The sequence below is a fragment of the Mus pahari genome, chromosome 20 (genome assembly GCF_900095145.1).
Source record: "Mus pahari chromosome 20, PAHARI_EIJ_v1.1, whole genome shotgun sequence".
Classification (NCBI taxonomy): Eukaryota; Metazoa; Chordata; class Mammalia; order Rodentia; family Muridae; genus Mus; species Mus pahari.
This window is the reverse complement of record NC_034609.1, coordinates 43,843,684-43,862,230: the sequence shown is the minus strand read 5'-3', so window position 1 is coordinate 43,862,230 and position 18,547 is coordinate 43,843,684. Positions and strand designations below refer to the sequence as shown.

Below are 18,547 nucleotides of genomic sequence, written 5' to 3'. Positions count from 1 at the left end.
CCCAACTTGCTTCTTGGTCATGAAGTTTGTGCAGGAATTGAAACCCTGACTAAGACACAACCCTAACAGGATTTTAAGACCATGTAAAAGTGTCACAACCTACAGTCTCCCACACCACCACAGCAGTCAGTCTAGTTTCAATTTTTTTTGCTTGTTTTTCAAGACAGGGTTTCCCTGTACAGCCCTGGCTGTCCCAGAGCTCAGAGATCTGCCTGCCCCTGCCCCTGCCCCTGCCCCCAGTGCTGGGAGTCCCCACTGCCTGACAGGTTCCAACACTCTTCTCAACAAGTTAAAACACAAGTCCCCTACTCAGAATATATTTACCCATCACAGTGGGCAGAAATTCCTGTCACACAGCCTGGTGACCTGAACTTGACCACAGCAAAATGGAGGGCAGACACCAAGTCCTGCGTCGGTCGTTCTGTTCCCCACACATGCACCTGACATACGTCACACACAGTAATGATGCAACTAGCAAAACCCTTACAGCCCTCCTCACTTCCACTGTGAAAGAAGCCCAGCATCTCAGCAGACAGGTGCCTTCATTTAGTGACTGCCAAAGAATAAACCACACAGGCACCACGTAAACTGGTCATTTATTAGCATGGACCATTGGACACGGCTGCTTCCAGCATGCCGAGGGATGGAGGGAGGCAGGGAGCCGGCAGGCAGCAGACTCTCACTTCTTCCACTCATTCTTGTCGTAGTCCCACTTGGCGGAGAAGCCCTGAATGGGGTTGGCCTTCATGTCCAGCATCCGCTTAGTCTGCATGGCCACCCAGTCATGATCGAAGGTATGAGGGATGGGGCCATACACTGTGGAACAGAACAACTCTGTGAGGAAGGCTGCCCTGCCACCTGCCCCTCAACCCCTCTCCCACACGTGCTTTAATCCAGGGCACTGTAACTCCTATCGCAGAACCTCCCTTGCTTGTGAAAGGTCAGCATGGAAGTCCTACGGGTTAAGCTGTCAGTGGCAGAGTCCACAGGATGGCCCAGCACACATCTAGGGGTGCCACTCAGAGGGCTGGCATGTTAGTAATCTTCAACCACACTCAGGAGGGGAGGGCCTGCTCAGAATGCAACATGACCTGACCCAGAGAGGATGTATGTCAGCGAGCAGGCAAGCCAACAGTGTCCAAACACTATGGAAAAGGCCGACACTCCATACTCCAGATGCTCGGGAACAGCCAGCCAGCCACACTGCCAGCCACGTGGCCAGCCAAGCAGCTAATGGGTCTCCTAGCTCACACTATGCAGTCCTCTGTGGACATGAGGCTTAATTAAGCTACAAAACATGGTATGCTATACAAAGCAAACCATCTTGCTCTGCCACAGGACAGCTGGCCACAAAGGCACGCTCTAGCTCATAACTGTTCCCATGATCAGAGTCTCTATCCATCTGGGCTTGGAGGCCACATAAGACCCAACAGCACCAAGAGCCACAGCTGTCCTGGACCTGCCTCACCCTCTCCACTTACCATAGCTCTTCTCCCAAATCAGAACAAGCGCAGTGAAGCCGATGAAAAACATGGCCAAGCCCACAACTGTCTTCCACTCATTGGTGCCCCTGTTCATCTCAGCGAAGCTCTCGTTAAACTGGATGCGGTACACTGAATGAGACAGATGCAGGGTAAGAACACCTACAGAGGGCTTAGGCCCCCTCCCTGAAGAAACCCACCCCAGGGACAGCACAGGCTAGGCTAGAACACAACTGTGCACATACCTGCGCTCATATACCAGCACACATGGAGGGGAAAATGCAGAGCTGTGAGCACAGCCCTCGCACATGAGGTCACATGACTGTGAAGTCACATGGCTCTTTTGGCCAAGCCAGCAGTATCGAAAGGCTATCTAGAAGCCCAGCCAGGAAAGCTGATCTAGTACAGTCACCTCCACACACTACTGAGTTTTTTTGTACCCCCTCTGATACCCACATTGGACTTTCTCATCCCTGGAAAGGCTGCTCCAGTCGGCCTTCTCCTTCTCCTTCAGAGCCTTCTGGCTGGCAGACAGCGTCGTGACATGGGCCACATCAGGCAAGGGGTAGTCACGCCGATCAGCGTAAGCAGGGAAAGCATAGTCTTCACTCTTCACCACACTCCCTAAAACACATCGGAGAGACCTGAAAACCCGTGTGGATGGCAGTCTAGGCAGAAGGGTGGTAACAAGTCAACAGGCTGGGCGTGGTGGCGGACACCTTTAATCCCAGCACGTGGGAGGCAGAGGCAGGCGGATTTCTAAGTTCGAGGCCAGCCTGGTCTACAAAGTTTTAGTTCCAGGACAGCCAGGACTATACAGAGAAACCCTGTCTCAAAAAAACAAAAAACAAAAACAAACACCCGAAAGCCTGACCAGAACTGAGGGTTATTTGTTAGACAAAATGGAGGCCCAACCACAGGGTCTCATACTCAGGACACAAAATTCAAAAAGGGAAGCAAAGGCGACTGTTGCAGAGTCCTGCTGGGTCACTGTGACCCGGCGCTCACTGAGGCTGACTCTGGCCATGTGTGGATGGCACTGTAAGGAACAAGCAAGCACCTGTTCCCCAGGGGCTCACACTCTCCGTGAGAACTGAGCGGTGCAGGACACTTGGGCCCCACTGGAGGAGTGCACGGTGTCAGGAAGCAGAGGGTGGCCCCGAGAATCCAGGGGAAGAATGCTGTGCTCGATAAGCAGACCCACGGCAGGTTAGTTCTGGGTTCCTTCCCATGTTTCCCACTCAAAACACTCAAAAACAGCCCAGTCAGCCCACCGCGAGCAGTGGAGAGCCAGACCGGAGGGGAGGCTCCATCCCACCATCACAGTGAGCACAGCCTCCCCAGGACAAAAGCTCAGGCCACAAGAAACCAAGCTGGATCTCGCCCCCAGGGTTTCCTGTTGCTAAAAGCTCTAACTTGCCCCAGCCCAAGTCTGGATCTCCAGGTCCTGCTGGTACACAACAGACTAAGCCTTAAGCAGTACTGTGTGTAGTCCTTCTATGCTGAGTCTCCATTCCTCAACTCAACCTCATCCCAACAGAATCAGAACCAAAGCAGCAGGGATTGCTCTCCCATCTTAACCCTTAGCATCCCATAAAGCTGGACATGATAGCACAGGCTGAACCTAAGCACTCGGCAGGCTGAAGCAGGAGGAGCTCAAGTTCGAGACCTGAGTGAACAATCACAGAAACCTGTCCTAAAACTAGGAGACAATGATCAGAAAAAAGATCGGCAGCTACTGAACATTCCCACCAAGTTAAACACACACCCACCCACCCACACCCTCAACCCTATGTCTCTAGGCTAAAAAGACAAGGACTGCAGGCTATTGAGATAGATGTAAATTAGGGCGAGAATGTTCTAGAATAAATCAACTACGATAATGGCACATACCAGCAACTACACTAAAATAACGTATTGTGTGAATTACAGCTCTACAGCTCGGTTATCAGACTGCCATAAACTCTCCAGGTCTCAGAGAATGGCAGCCATAAAGCACTACATTCTAGAACAAGAGTGGGTAACTTGTTTTCTGGGCACACTTGAGAGCTCTGTGCCTCTCCCAGGGATCAGAGGAAAGCAAAGGCCAAACCCTCCTTTTTTAAAAGGTCAGAGGTGCAGAGCCCACAGTTGGCTTCCTCGTAGCTGCGTCCACCTGTGCAGGACCAGGCTCCACCATGCCCAAGTGTGCCACATGTGGCAGGGAGGTGACCTCACCTGAGTGAGTGGCCTCACTAGGTAAGGACTGGCACTGTCCCCACCTGAAGCATGAGAAACATGGAAAGACGCCGACCGCTGGGGGCCATGCCGCACATGAAGACAACTCCCAAGCAACCATCCCTGCTCCTCAGCCCTGTCTGGGCCTAAGGGCTGTGGGTGATGGGAGATGGCAGCCTTACTTCCAAGTAGACCCGGGCTGCAGAAACCTTCCCACCTACCCAGGCATATGCCAGGCCTCAGACGCCCTTCTTGCCCTTAGTAAACCTCAACCTTTGGGGAAAATTTACAAAATAATAATAAAAGGGGGGAAAAAAGCAAAGACTCTGTAATCACAAGATCACTTCTGTTCTCACCCAAGGCGAGCGCTGCCCAGCTTGCCAGATGTTAGGGCTCAGATCTCTTCCTCAGTCACCTCAAATACCTCAACTGACAGCAGTGCCCCAGTGGAGTCCCAAAGCACTCTAATACTGTAAGCACAAATGTCCACAGAGGACAACGAGGAGACTGCAGCTCCTTGTCCACTGGCCACACTGCCAAGAAAATGACAGCCAAGCCAAACAAAACCTGGTCTTGTCACAGTCATCTGTGCTTGGAGATGGAGCACGCCTTCCCGTGTTGGTTAATAAAAGAGAGACTTCCCTTACCCAACACCCTTCGATAACACTTATATCTCAGCCCGCACCTATGGTGCCCCGGGGAGAGCAACAGGACACAGCACTCTCACTGCCGCAGAGCCCTAAGACACCAGCAGCTAGTGCACAACTGCAGTGAAATCCACACAGCCCAGACTCAAGCCCACCAACCGCCCTTTGCTTGCATGCTTCTGGGATGGCAGCAGAGGTGGGACTTAGTAAGTTTACAGAGTTTTGTGGCAGGAAAAGATTAAAGTAAGACATGGAGCCAGACAGAAGGGGCAGAACTTTAACAGGTGTGGTATCGTGCCTTTAACCACAGCATTCACGAGGCACAGTCAGGAACCCTGTGGGTCCAAAGCCAGTCAGAGCTACACAGTGAGACAGGGAGGAAGGAGGGAAGGAAGAAGGGAGAGAGAAAAAATATAAGAAAACAAAGCAAGCAAAGACCCAGACTAATAGCATGTATCCATGCCCCTTCAGGCAGACACGCCCTGTTCAAATTCTCGTCTCTCCCGAAAATCCCTGCAAGGTCAAGCTGCCTGGCATCTTTGTTAAAATCCGAGCACAGGACCTTAGACAGAGGGGCAAAAGGATATTAAGTTAGCCGGGCATGGCGGTGCACATCTTTAATCCCGGAACATGGGAGGCAGAGGCAGGATAAGTCTCTGAGCTCCAAGGCAGCCAGAGCTACGCAGTCATGAGAAACCAAAGGAAGGAAAAGGGGAAGGGAGTCCCACTCACCATGTGCTCGAAGGCACACCGACGTAGAAATGGCTCTCTTGCCAATCAGGCTCAGCGCCCTGGAAGCCAACATTCTGAAAGACAAAAAAACGTACACCTCTAACAATGACAGAAAACACCTTTTAGCCCAAGTCTTTTTGCCGCAGAACATTAAGGAAGTAAATGCAACTTTTTTTTTTGCTATGATTTCATCAGCTTTTAAAGGCACGGGCTGGCCTGAAAGCTTCCACTGTTATCTTCCTCTACCTCCTAAGAGCCGGCATTACAGGCCAGAGGTATGGCCCCCGGGATCCGGTTTTTACTACTGATGCGAAGGCACAGGGTGACGTCAAGCTAAGGGCTGTAATATACATGGCTTTGGCCAGTGACTATAAACCCGGCTTCTTAAAAATTAACTAGAAAGACAAAAATGACTGAAACTGCTAGAACTCGGTATAGCACCGCAGCACACCGCCTGCGACTGGGTTTTATTTTAAAAACCGACTTGGCGCAGAGACTGCAAAGGGCAAGCGGGAGGAGGCCGCCCAGGCTCAGGCCCTGGCCCGCTTCCCGTCCCTGCGTCCCGCAGGCGACCTGGATGACCCTGTCACCCGCCCCAACGACCTGATCTCCACGCCTCACTTTAGCGCACAAGCCCCGGGATTCGATCCCCGAGAGAGAGAACGTCCGAGCCCGGAAAAAAAAAAAAAAATCAACGCCCGGGGCGGCAGAAACCGTAGCGTGACGTCAGGGCTCAGTCGCTGCTGTCCCTCGGGCCGGGCGGAGCGGGAACGCCCGGTACCAGGCAGGCCGGACCGGAGCCCAGAGACAACAGACCCGCCCGGGGAAGCGGGCGCCCCAAGGTCACGGAGCCGCTCAAGTCCCGGGTCCGGGGGCGCCTCGGTGGCACCGCTCCCGGCCCCGGCGCTCCAGGTCCTCGGCCCCCGCGACCGTGCCGCCCTCACCCGCCGTCCCAGGCCGTCACCTGCCACCGCTGCCCAGGCGACCGCCGCGACCGCCCTCTACACCCCGGGGTGCTCGCGACCGGAAGAGCGGGTACCGCGACCGGAAGAGCAAGACGGAGCCGCGAAGCATCGCGGGAATCGGGGAAGCCCCGCCCCCACGCCCGTCCGCTTCCGAGCGCGGGGCGGGGCGGTAAGTGTCGCGAAAGGCCGAGCGGGTGGCGGCTGCTTTCCGGCAGACGCTTTCCGGCCGGCCGGGGCTGAGGCGGCAGGCCGCGGCCGGAGGTGCGAGCGCGTCGCGGCTTGCAGCGGGGGTCGCGGTGGAGGACCGCGGTGCGTGGGTCGCGATGCCCGGCGTGAAGCTGACCACGCAGGCCTACTGCAAGATGGTGCTCCACGGCGCCAAGTACCCGCACTGCGCTGTCAACGGGCTCCTGGTGGCCGAGAGGCAGAGGCCGCGCAAGGAGCATCCTCCTCCCGGCGCGGGCAGCCACACGCTCTTCGTGGACTGCATCCCGCTCTTCCACGGCACGCTGGCCCTGACGCCCATGCTGGAGGTGGCGCTCACCCTGGTAAGCTCGGGGCGGCGGCCGCGACGCGGCGGGATCCGGGCCGGGACGGAGTCGGGCGCCCTTCCGGGGACGCAGCGGCTGCTCCCGGGGAGGCGGCGTCGCGAGCTGTCAGGGTTTTGGAAGATGACCGAGAAACTCGAGTGTGTGGTGTAGACGTCCTTAAAACCAGCACTCGGGACGGGGAGGCAGGAGTTCGAGGCCAGCCTGGTCTACATAGCGAGACCTGGGATGGGTAACGTTTAAAGTTTAAACTTAATGTGCTTGTAAGACCACAAAGGAGGGAAAATGCCTGTAGCATGTAAATCTCTAGTTTTACAGAGGTTTCTTTGGTTTGGTTTTTTGGGGGTTTTTTTTGGCTGTATTTTGTGGGTCCACTTGCCGATTTTTTTTTCCCCCAGACTTGCTGTTTTAGCAAGATTATAGGTCATAATACCGACTGCTGTTTCTGCCTTTGTAATCAAACTTGCTTTCTCTGCCCAAGAGACAATTCCAAGAGCCGAAACTCTAACTCTGCGGTTTGCTTTTATAAAGCCCTGGACTAATGTGGTCGGGTGCTAGTTACTACATCTCGGAAGCGCTCTCAGGTGCAACCCTGACTCACATGAGATACAGATCTGACCCGTAACCACCCAGTCTCCCTACAGCCTCTTTTCCATCTCGGGATGAGCTCTGAAGATAAAACTGAGCCGGCCGGGGAGGAAATGCTAACTAATCCTGTCTCCCTCGCCAAAATGACTGCGTTGAATCAGAGACCTGTATTGAATGTCGCCCCCATGTATGCCTGGGACTCCCAACACTTCCTGCTCTAGATTCCTGAGAACTGGGATGACAGACGCAATTAGCATTCCTTGACTTCTGTTTCTTCTGTTTTTAGGAGGGAGAGGGTCCGGGTTTCACTCTTGTGGCCTTGCCGAGTTTGGGACTCTTCTGTTGACCAGGCTGGCCTCCTACACTTGGAGCAGCCTGCCTCCATCTCCTGAGGCTAGGTCTAAAGGTGTGCACTACCACCACCACCACCACCACCACCCATCCATTATTTAATTTACATTAAAACACCAAAGGTAATTTCCAGCAAACTACAAGAGCCTTTAGGCAAATTGGCACGGTTACTGGGCACAGTTTGAATGTCTTGAAGAATTATTGTATGGATTTTTTTTTTTTTTTTAAGATTCTTTCTGAGTTGGAGGAAGATTTATGAGTGATACTTGGTTTCTGAAGTGTCTCTTGAGGGCTCCTGTGGGTGATTCTGGCCACCATCTTTTTTTCTTTTTTTTTTAAGATTGATTGATTATATGTAAGTACACTGTAGCTGTCTTCAGACACTCCAGAAGAGGGAGTCAGATCTCGTTACGATGGTTGTGAGCCACCATGTGGTTGCTGGGATTTGAACTCAGGACCTTCGGAAGAGCAGCCGGGCGCTCTTACCCACTGAGCCATCTTACCAGCCCTCTGGGCACCGTCTTAATTGTTCTGTTAGCGAGGGAGTTGCACCTGGCTGGGCCCTGCCTTCCACAGTAGGGCAGGCTTCTCGGGTTCTCTCCTGAGTATGACTTGTGAGGTAGGTTGATCCCGGGGCTCAGTTAGACTTGGATTTGTAGTGGTCTGACAAGCTCTATGCTGAAGAGCGCCAAGCACCCGCTGATGGAGGGTCTGGAGAGATGGCCCAGTGGTTGGAGCACTGGTTGCTCTTGTAAAAGCACAGTCCTAACTAGGTCAGACACCTACAACCGCCAGTAACTGCGTCTCCAGATGCCCTCTAACGGCTTCTGTGGGCACTGCACTCACATGCCCATACTCACTCACAGACCTGGACTTAGAAGTAAAACAAGGACCAGGTGAAGGAAGTGGCCTCTAAGTTCTTAAAGTTCAAGTCCAGCCTGTTCCAGGACAGTGCTACATAATGACACCCTGTCTTGAAAAACAAAACAAGGTTAAAAAAGGGTGGGGGAGGGGAGTTCGCCTCAGAAAAGTTAGCTGGGCCAGGGAGTGGTGGCGCACGCCTTTAATCCCAGCACTTGGGAGGCAGAGGCAGGTGGATTTCTGAGTTCGAGGACAGCCAGGGCTGCACAGAGAAACCCTGTCTGGAAATCCTGGAGGCGGTCTGGCATTGACTGTCTCGGACTCAGCACCAGGTGCTGTGGCCACGCTCTTCCAGTGCTGCCCTCCACTGGGTCCCTTTAACAGTGTGGAAACGCTGAGTCCCCAGTGCTCGGTTTAACAGTCCTTAGGCCCGGGCTCCGTTTTGATGAATTTCGATGCCTGTGGACTCGCTCTCTCAGACTCTTGTTGAACCTATCCCTTCATCGCCTGCCAGCCTCTAGTCTCAGATGAGCCGCCTCCTGCAGCGGGTTGCAGGCTCCACTTGAAGGACGGGTCTGACAGCATCTCTCCAGACAGTGCATCTGTCCCAGGACGTGGCCCTGTGCCCATGGGAGCAGCAAAGTCCCTTAGAGCAGTATGCCTGCTGCTCCGTCCCTACCCCTCTGCTCATGCTTCCTTATCCTCCAGTCCATCTCTTCCCAAACACACAGAGTACCCAGTACTGCTGTCCCTCCTATACATGCCCCTGCCCTGAATAGTCTGCAACCCCCTGGGCTGTCTGACCAGCCTCCCTGGCACCCGAGTTTCTTCAGTTTGTGCTGTTTACTGTGCAACCCTGTACGCTGAAGGCCAGGAGTGGTCTCTGGGTTTAGAGCCTGCAACTGTCAGAATGCAGACTGTCAAAGTTTTAACAGCAGCAGCAGGCAGAAGCCATGCAGTTACTTCAGTGAGGCCTCATCCCGGTGGCTCCCACTGCCAAGGAGCTCACCCTGGAATGATTGCTGGACGTGGTAAAGACAAGCCAGCCGCTTCCTAACGTGTGCTCTGCCAAAGGACAGCACGAAAGTCCTTTGAAGGGATTTCTATTATCATTCTCCATTAGACAAAAATCCTTGCATTTCCGGGTGCTTTTCATCTGTTTAAGTACTTATGCCTATTATTTATCCTCAAGCCCTTTGACGTAGGCAGTGAAGGAATTACTCTTAATAGCAAAAACCCATAAAAGGGTTGGTAGGGAAATTAGCGTAACCCTGTTTCTCTAAACCCTTTGTCTTTCCCCTGCCTCGGTTTTGGCAGCGGAGGTGGCTTTCTGCGTTCTGTTCAGATGACTTTCTTACCATAATGTGGTCTCAGACCAGTGTTCTTCCTGCTGTCTCCATCTCATGCCCCACATCTGCCCTGGCGCTTCCCTCTTGTTAGCAGCCCCACTCCACTCCCAGATTCTCTTCCAAGGAGAAGTCTGGCTGGCCTGAGAAGCAGCTCAGTGAGACCCTGAAGCCGAGGCCTGCTTCTTGCTGGAGACAGGGGATCTGACCAGACTTGCCCTCTGCTTGGTGGGCGTGCAGGGTCAGGCGTGGTGTGGCTCTTAGCCTTGCCTGGTCCCTGGTTAACGTGGAGTCACTTGAGATGGATGACAGTGCTTAGATACAGTGTTAGCAGGCTTGCAGGGAAGGGGCTGGCTCTGCAGCCTTAGCGGGAACCAAAGGGTTGGCCCTGGCCCCTCAGCAGCTCTCCAGTGTGACTGGCCCGGAACAGCATAGAGGACATTGAGCAGAGGGGGCAGGTTCACACTCAGCTAAGAGCTTTCTCCTTCTGTGAAGGTAAAGTCGTGTCCGAGGAGACTATGGTGTCTGTCTGGGGTTCACTTATCTCCCTGTGGTCCTGGACAGTTATTTGCTATTCCTGTGCTGATTTTTTTTTTTTTTAAATTAACTTTATTTATTATATGTAAGTGCACTGTAGCTGTCTTCAGACACTCCAGAAGAGGGCGTCAGATCTTGTTACAGATGGTTATGAGCCACCATGTGGTTGCTGGGATTTGAACTCTGGACCTTCGGAAGAGCAGTCGGGTGCTCTTACCTGTGCTGATCTTAATAAAGTACATGGTAGAGGCCTGGGTTTTCAGATGGCCATGCTGGGAAGACGGCCATTAGCAGAGGTCAGCATCTGGAATCTGGACCGTGCTTCATCTTGGCACACTGGGCGGGGGGGGGGGGGGGGGGGGCAGGTTACTTGACTGTGTGCTGCCACTCTAGGCCGCCCAGCTTTTCATGGGGCTGCGAGGCTTCCCTCCAGGTTCTGAGGCCTCGGTATGCCTCTCTCTTCCCATCCTAATACCTCGCTCTTCAGAGGCCACCTAACCCTGGTTGGTTTGTTAATTATTTAAGGCTAGAGAGATGGCTCCGTGGTTAAGAGCATTTGCTACTCTTCAGTAGACCAGAGTTCAATTCCCAGCACCTGTGTCAGGTGACTCACAACAGTTTGACTCCAGTTCTAAGGAATCTGACACCTTTGGCCTCCACAGGTACCTGCATTCCTGTACACACACCTACACACATACATAATAAGAAATAATAAACCTTTAAAAATAAATGTATCTCATGTGTGTGAGTGTTTGCCTCCGTGTGTGTGTGTTACTTGTGGAAGCCAGAATGCCAAATCTCTGGAGTTACATACAGTCATAAACCACCATGTGGGTGCTCTGTGAAAATATCCAGAACTCTTAACCACCGTGTCGTCTCCCTAGCCCTCTTCCCCTGTTCTTAAAATGTTTCTCTGCCTCTGAGTTGGCAGGAGGGAGTCTGTTCCCTAGTTGATGGATAGGCAGTGTGCAGGTCCTAAGCACCCATGAGTTGGGTGGGAGACAAACATATACACACGGTGAAATTTTGTTGCAGTTCATAGAGCCAAGCCAGGGCTTTTATGGCCTGGTTTACTTTATGCCTCCCCACAGAGTTCTGAAGTTCCAGGTCACAGCATTACGGCCTCCACTGGAATTTGGTTGGGTGCCTGGGGTGCTCACATAGGAATTCGTCCTCCGCAGACACGGAGAATGAAGCGTGTATTGCATTATTTGTCACAGGAGTCAGCCTCATGGCCGTGCTCAGAGAACAAGTTCAAGGTGGTATCGTGATTGTTCGAGGCAGATATAGGTCCTGGACCTTTTGATTAAAAAGTCAGATTAAACTGTTCACTGAAGACTGATACTGTGTTGTTGAGGCATAAAATAGTGTTATGCCCCAATAGTAAACACAGCATAGCTGGGGTCAGCTGAACGAACTTCAAAAGATATTCATGGGCAGAGAGATTGTCCTCGATTCTCTGTATAGGACCAGAGTAAGCATGGGGCTCGTTAAACAAGTCAGCGGGTAAGGAATGGAGACAGGAGTGGGTCAGGAGGGTGTAGCATAAACCTGGAAAACAGGCTGGAAAGAGAGTGCCCAGAACTTGCAGGAGGAACCAGCCTCCTGTAGACTGCTCACGTTTTATGCCAGTTTACTTGAGTGTCTTTGTTTCTAAGAGCAGTAAATGGGAAATAGGTCGGTCCTGAGACAGGGGATCTGACCAGAGGTGGGGTTGCCTGCAGCAAAGACAAGGTCAGCTTTGAGTTAAGGGAACGGGGCGAAACCCAAAAATTAGAGTAAGGCCCTCTGATGGTGTATGGGGATAAGTTCAGGAAGGGAGAGAACTAGGTAGGGACATTTGTAGCACCTGTTCCCTTAAGAGGAGACAGCAGCATGTGACTAGCTTTGCCGGAATTTGTGCAATGGAGCCATTATAAATATTTGGGGATGTAACTCTAATCTTTTGGGTAGATGACCAGCATTTTTAGCTGGTTTTAGCATAGTGAGCCCTGGTTTTGTCCCAATATGGTAACTCATGGAGTTGTTAGGAATTTGGAAGTATTCTAGTCCACATGAGCCAGGGACCCAAAGACCTGCCTTAATGTCTGTTTTTAGTCATGAAGGAGACTGGGGTCTGAACCAGCGTGGGGATGGGGAGCAGGTTTTAAACACAGGCATTTTTGTGTTGTGTTTGTTTTTTAAGACTTTTCTTGGACCTGGCAGTAGTGCCAGCATACACCTTTAATCCCAGGAGCCAGGGACAGGCAGATCTCTTGAGTTCATGATCAACCTGTCTACAGAGTGAGTTCCAGGACATCTAGAGTTGTACAAAGTAACTCTGTCTCTCTGTCTCCAAAAAAAAAGAAAAAAGAAAAAGAAAAGAAAAAGAAAGAAAGAAAGAAAGAAAGAAAGAAAGAAAGAAAGAAAGAAAGAAAGAAAGAAAGAAAGAAAGATAGATAGTCTTGCATAGCTCAGGTACCCACACCGTGGTGTCAATGGACTTCTGGCCACAAACTTAAGATCTTTCTGCATTAGTTCCCAAATAATAAAACCACACATAAATGTTACCACGTCCAACTTGCATCATTGTTAGGGTTTTGGATTTTGGCTTTAAGATTTTTTTGTGTTTGCCACAGGCAGGCATTAAGCCTGCAGAAAGCTAGACTTGACGTAACAAGCCACAGAGCAGCCAATTTCTCAGTCTCCCACTGCTCCTATTTCCCCCACAGGACACAAGCATGCTGCACTGCAAAGACATGCACGCCACTTGCACCCACCCCAGGTGCCTGTTTACAGTACTCCAACCCTGGCAGGTGTCACAGGCAGGCATCACTAAGAATGTTAAAGCCGTATCAGTGACTTCAGACAAGACGGAGGTCCTGTCAGGATCTGGTCCTATCAACTATGCCTACGCAGAACCTCTCCGAACATTAGTTTTCCTTGTTTGCAAAGGTTTGCTCTAAGTAAGGCATCTCCAACCTTCTGTGGGTCTAAAATGCTAAGATGGCCTAAGTGCTCAGCATATTCGAGACAACAGTGTCACAGTGTGAAGAGCTTGAAACCAGTTTTAAGTGATCAGATTTCTCAAGCTCCAGCATGCAATGTACATTAAATAATAAGGAATGCATGGCGCACACCTTTAATCCCAGCACTCGGGAGGCAGAGGCAGGCGGATTTCTGAGTTCAAGGCCAGCCTGGTCTACACAGTGAGTTCCAGGACAGCCAGGGCTACACAGAGAAACCCTGACTCGAAAAACTAATAATAATAATAATAATAATAATAATAATAATAATAATAATAATAAGGAATGCATCAGGATGCTTCCCTCAGATCATCCACACAGTGCTGCTGCGTGGTGTTGGCTGCTGTGCCCCGTGCAGCCTGCGTGGGAGGGCGCTGCCTCTGGGCCTTGAACTCTTTGAGTTCTCACTGACTGTAGTCAGAGGAAGGACTGTTGGACGTGTGGGCTGTCCCATGCAGGGAGGGATGCGCTGTCGCAGACCTGATGCTAAGGTCCTTTTCCCATCTCTGTTCCTCTCAGATTGACTCGTGGTGCAAAGACAACAACTATGTGATCGCTGGCTATTACCAAGCTAATGAGCGTGTGAAGGATGCCAGGTATGGGTTGCACGCTTTGGGTGGAGGGTTCGAAGCCACAAAGCCATCACCAAGGTGATCTTGAGGTCGCCACCTCCTACCCCCTGCTTTCTCAGGTGTGCGAGTGACCAGCCAGATGAGCAGCCAGGTTTTTGTCCATGGCTCCTCTGTTGTGCAGGGAGGGAGCTCAAAAAGAGGGGGAGCAGCTACCAGGTCTGCCTGTGTCCACCAGCCTGCTGCCGTCCACTCCCAAACTAGAGGCTGTGGAAGGCAGGGTAACTAACTTTCTTGAGTGAGTAAAGTGGTTTGGGGTTTGGAACTCTTGGGTTTTTTTTTTGTTTTTTTGGTTTTTTTGGCTTTTTTTGGTTTTTTTGAGACAGGGTTTCTCTGTATAGCCCTGGCTGTCCTGGAACTCACTTTGTAGACCAGGCTGGCCTCGAACTCAGAAATCCACCTGCCTCTGCCTCCCAAGTGCTGGGATTAAAGGTGTGTGCCACCACGCCCGGCCGGTTTGGAACTCTTAAGATGGGGGCCTATGGTGAAAGTGTGGTCTTTAGTACCTGAAGTGGTTCCAGGTTCCTGCGCCGACGATGCCCCCACCTCTGCCCTCTCTTGAGCAGGCTGAGTTCATGTCTGCTTCAGTCTGGGTCCCACAAATGTAGCCAAGGACACACCTTCTGTCAGGGCGGCTTAAGGAGCTGAGAGGGGAACAGTTCCTGAAGGGGTGGGCCATGGATGGAACTCAGGAGTTGTCTTCAGGGACCAAGCCAGTGACAGCAGCCTCCATCCCTTAGGCCTCCAGGGCCAGCGAGGAAGAGCTGATAACGAAGGCTACCTCCAGAGGAGCAACATCCTTTGGCCACAGGACATGGGCAGCAGCCAGCCTGATAGGTCCCACGTCAGGGAAGGGAGGCCCAGATCAGTCGTACTGATGTCCCTCTTCCATGCCCTCCGCTGTCCTCCAGAGGCTTCCTTTGGCTGCAGCCAGCTAGAAGCCAGGGGACAGCTGGAAAATACCCACACAGTAAGTACTGGGGTTTTCTTGTGTGGTTAGATGGAGCCAACAGACCCCAGTGTGCTTATATAGCACGGGCGGTAGAATGGCCCACAGGCTCTTCTAGAAGTGAAGCAGTGAGCTGGAGGTGCCCCCCTACTGTCATGCGGCTTGGGGGTTTTCAAGAGCTGTGCCATCTCATTGAGCCAGTCAGGGCACCTCTGGGACTGTCCACACCTGTAAAAGCCCTGTACACAGGTCCCCAGGTTCTGCTGCCACCTCTGTTCTCTGTGCCCTCTGGCCCTTGATTATTCCTCTGTGTGGGTGACAAGTGCTTGCCCACCCTGCACAAAAACCTGCTGAAGCGGGCCCTTCTGTCTCTCTCTCTCTGTCTCTCTGTCTCTCTGTCTCTCTGTCTCTCTCTCTCTCTCTCTGTCTCTCTCTCTCTCTCTCTCTGTCTCTCTCTCTCTCTCTCTCTCTGTCTCTCTGTCTCTCTCTCTCTGTCTCTCTCTCTCTGTCTCTCTCTCTCNGAGAGAGAGAGAGAGAGAGAGAGAGAGAGAGCTCCCAAACTCACCTTGTAGCTAAAATAGTCCTGATTTGTGTGTGTGTGTGTGTGTGTGTGTGTGTGTGTGTGGACATGTATATGTTTGTTCCTGTGTATGTGCATGTGTGGGTGGTTTCAGATACATACACATGTGTGGGAATATGCATGTGGAAGTCAGATGTTTACACTGAATGACATCCTCAACTTCTCGACACTTGAGCTTTTGTGATAGAGCCCTTTGCTGAACCTTGACTCAGCTGTACTGACTGGCCAGCAACTTGGAAGGGTCCTCCTGGCTCTGCCTTCCTCTTGTTGGATCTCAGGAGTGTATGTTATGCCTAGGTTTTGAAGTCAGCTCTCTCTCTCTCTCTCTCTCTCTCTCTCTCTCTCTCTCTCTCTCTCTCTCTCTCTCTGAGGGCCTGTAGGAAGGGGGTAGGCTAAAGCTGCAGAAGTTGCAGGCCTCTACCTAGTAGCGGGGCTGGGGAAGCTTTGTTTGTCAGTGTGAGGTGCCAGTGTCATTGATCAAACAGTGTGACACCAAATTGAAAGCTCACAGCATAGGAAGATGTAAAATGGCTTAGAGTCCTAAAGAGTGACTTGATTTAAAAAGAAGATTCAATTATTAGGCCCTGGAGCTCCTGTGACAAGTTGCTGTGGATATGCCACTTGAGAAGCAGGCACTTGGAGAGTGCAGCCTTAACTTCCAGCACAATCCACAGCACAGCAGGAGATGCCCGAGGGTCTGCCCTGGCACTCACAACCCTAAGTCATTCTCAGTGGAGCTGACACTCACCCTCGCTTGGCTCCATCCCTAGTTGAGGTGGTGGTGAACTGTCCTGACAGGGTCTGTCAACTCAGCTAGAGGATTGTAGCTCATAGGTCCTTCTCCACAGCCCAAACCAGGTGGCAGAGAAGGTGGCCTCCAGGATCGCAGAGGGCTTCAGTGACACCGCACTCATCATGGTGAGTCTCACCCTCCTGCGGTGTGAGCTTCCCTGCTGGGGCTGCCCCAGCTTCAGCATGACCCTGGAACAGAGCTCTCACCTCCAGCAGTCCTGGCCTGCTCTCCTGAACCCACTGAACCCAAAACCCTGGTGATGGCCCAGTAAATACCAGGGCCACTGGGCAAAGCCAGTGTAGCCTGGGATTTGGGAAGAAGGGCTGCATTGCAAGGTCTGGGTGCACAGTCTGAGAGTGAGGCAGGGGTCTGGTTGGGGCACTCTGCTCAGCTTTGTGGAAAGTTGGGAGCCCTCACACTCGCCCTGCAACACAGAGTCCTTAGGTATGGGCATGCCTGTGCTGCTTGCATGGGAGCTAGGCAGGCCCTGCCCTGCTCAGCACTGTACTCCTGCCTGTCACTACCCTCCCTTCTCAGGTGGACAACGCCAAGTTCACGATGGACTGCGCAGCGCCCACGATCCACGTGTACGAGCAGCAGGAGAGCAGGTGGCGGTGCAGAGACCCACACCAGTGAGTGCAGCGCCACCTGGGCACGGGCTTGGGGTGGGACGCCGAGGTCTCCACACACGCTGCAGCACCGTGGTCCTCCAGTGTTTGCTTTCTGATCACATGGATGTTTCAGCGATGTCCCTCTAGGTTCTAGAGTGCCCCATTTGGAGGGACCTGTCCATTCACAAAAGTCCACTTTCCTGTGTGTCCCAGCAACTGCTCTGTCCTTTGCATCCTGTTGGTCTTGGTAGGTATGAGGCTGACTTTCCCGTCTGTCCTGCAGTGACTACTGTGAAGATTGGCCGGAGGCACAGAGGATCTCAGCTTCACTCCTGGACAGCCGCTCCTACGAAACACTCATGGATTTTGATAATCACCTGGACGACATTCGGAGCGACTGGACAAACCCTGAGATCAACAAAGCGGTTCTGCACCTGTGCTAGACCAGGACCACGGCTGAGACCACACTACAGGAAGACGAGAGCATATTTTTTAATTTATAGAGGAATAGTAGGTTAGCTGAAAGGGAAGCCGCAAGTCTGATGTGTGCCTTGGAAGGGGGTGCAGTCAGCATCCTTCAGGGCGGGGCTGTGGAGAGCTGTGGGCCGCCTAGGCTTTGAGTTCTTAGTCCTGTACTGCCCAGTCCCGCCCGTCAGAGCTCTTTCTGCTTGTGCCAGGTCGTTCCCATTAAACAGTTCTGTCTAGCCTTTTGTAATCCTGAGAAGGGTGAATCTTTACTCTGGTGAGTGTGTGGGGCTTCTCAGTCTAAGCCCGGTCCAGGCATCCTGAGATACTGGGGCAGCGTCTGAGCAGCTGAGCAGGTGTGGGGCTAGGAGCTGCACTGCTTCACAGGTCACGCCGTGGGATTAGGCGGCACTGTTGCCTGAGAAACCTCGCTGCACAGCGAGCACAGCACACTGATGACAAGAGCAGAGATCCCAAGAGAAGCCGGGGTCACGAACGTTACTAAAGCCAGTTCATCCTGACTCAGCTACAGAGTGAGAGCTGCTTTGTGATTAAAATGGGTGAGCTTAGCATCCCATGATGTCCCAAGCAGTGTCCTTGTTAGCTTGGATCATTTGCCCAAGTATTCTTGACCATCCTAGGAAATAGCATGCAGGCTCTTTGGTGCATTGTGCATTGTCCTTGTGAATGCTCTACAGGAGAACGGTGCCTTTCCTTGGGCTTCGTGAAGCTGCTAGCAGCATTCCCCGTGCTCTCACTAAGTGGGAAAGCCAGGGTCACCCTAGTGAGTGGACTCTGAGTGTGGTTTCTACCCTGTATTTGACATTTTGCTCTTGGTTTTTGTTTGTTGGTTGGCTTTTGTTGTTGTTCGGAGAAAGTGTTTAGTTTTGTTTGGTTAAGAATATCCCTTTATGATCATGCTTGTGTGGTGTTCACTATGAAGGAGCCTGGCCTTGGACGGGAAGTGGTCCCTCAGCCTTTGCTTCTTAAGTACATTGATCCCCACCCCTCCAACACCCCTGAGCCTTCTAAACTGACTTCCTCTGTGTCTGAACAAAGGAAGGTGTGAGGCCCCAATCCCCACTCTTCCTCACCCCCAACCCCAGCGCTGCCTTATTTTTGAGATGGGAAGTGTCCAGCTATAACCAGCTATAACCAGAGCTGGTAGGCAGTAACTCACAGTTCTGCCTGCCCGAGCCAGGCGGCCCATGCCTGCATCCTAGCACAGAAGAGGAGTCACAA

The 18,547-nt window shown here is 52.3% G+C and overlaps 2 protein-coding genes across 3 annotated transcripts; one reads left to right on the top strand and one right to left on the bottom strand.

Annotated features, from left to right (window-relative positions):
- Positions 1-579: 579 nt before the first annotated feature.
- Positions 580-6,167, bottom strand: LOC110337554. Of its 2 annotated transcripts, none has more exons than XM_021220529.2 (5): positions 6,042-6,167; positions 5,078-5,151; positions 1,938-2,105; positions 1,482-1,613; positions 580-816 (listed from the first exon to the last, which is right to left on the bottom strand). In XM_021220529.2, exons 1-5 carry the CDS (start codon positions 6,149-6,151, stop codon positions 680-682), a joined length of 621 nt encoding a protein of 206 aa, XP_021076188.1. In that variant the 5' UTR covers positions 6,152-6,167; the 3' UTR covers positions 580-679. The 2 variants fall into 2 exon arrangements, with proteins under 2 accessions (XP_021076188.1, XP_021076189.1); XM_021220530.2 differs by having other exon boundaries at positions 6,022-6,072.
- Positions 6,156-17,561, top strand: Emc8 (ER membrane protein complex subunit 8). The gene is made up of 5 exons (XM_021220491.2): positions 6,156-6,590; positions 13,798-13,874; positions 16,285-16,354; positions 16,767-16,861; positions 17,124-17,561. Exons 1-5 carry the CDS (start codon positions 6,366-6,368, stop codon positions 17,281-17,283), a joined length of 627 nt encoding a protein of 208 aa, XP_021076150.1. The 5' UTR covers positions 6,156-6,365; the 3' UTR covers positions 17,284-17,561.
- Positions 17,562-18,547: the final 986 nt, after the last annotated feature.

Coding starts and splice junctions, on each gene's coding strand:
- LOC110337554 (XM_021220529.2), bottom strand. CDS start 6,151: ATGCTTCGCGGCTCCGTCTTGCTCTTCCGGTCGCGGTACCCGCTCTTC. Junction 5,152..6,041: donor CGCCTGGGCAGCGGTGGCAG/GTGACGGCCTGG, acceptor TTTGTCTTTCAG/AATGTTGGCTTCCAGGGCGC. Junction 2,106..5,077: donor GGTGTGCCTTCGAGCACATG/GTGAGTGGGACT, acceptor GATGTGTTTTAG/GGAGTGTGGTGAAGAGTGAA.
- Emc8 (XM_021220491.2), top strand. CDS start 6,366: ATGCCCGGCGTGAAGCTGACCACGCAGGCCTACTGCAAGATGGTGCTC. Junction 13,875..16,284: donor GAGCGTGTGAAGGATGCCAG/GTATGGGTTGCA, acceptor CCTTCTCCACAG/CCCAAACCAGGTGGCAGAGA. Junction 16,355..16,766: donor GTGACACCGCACTCATCATG/GTGAGTCTCACC, acceptor CTCCCTTCTCAG/GTGGACAACGCCAAGTTCAC.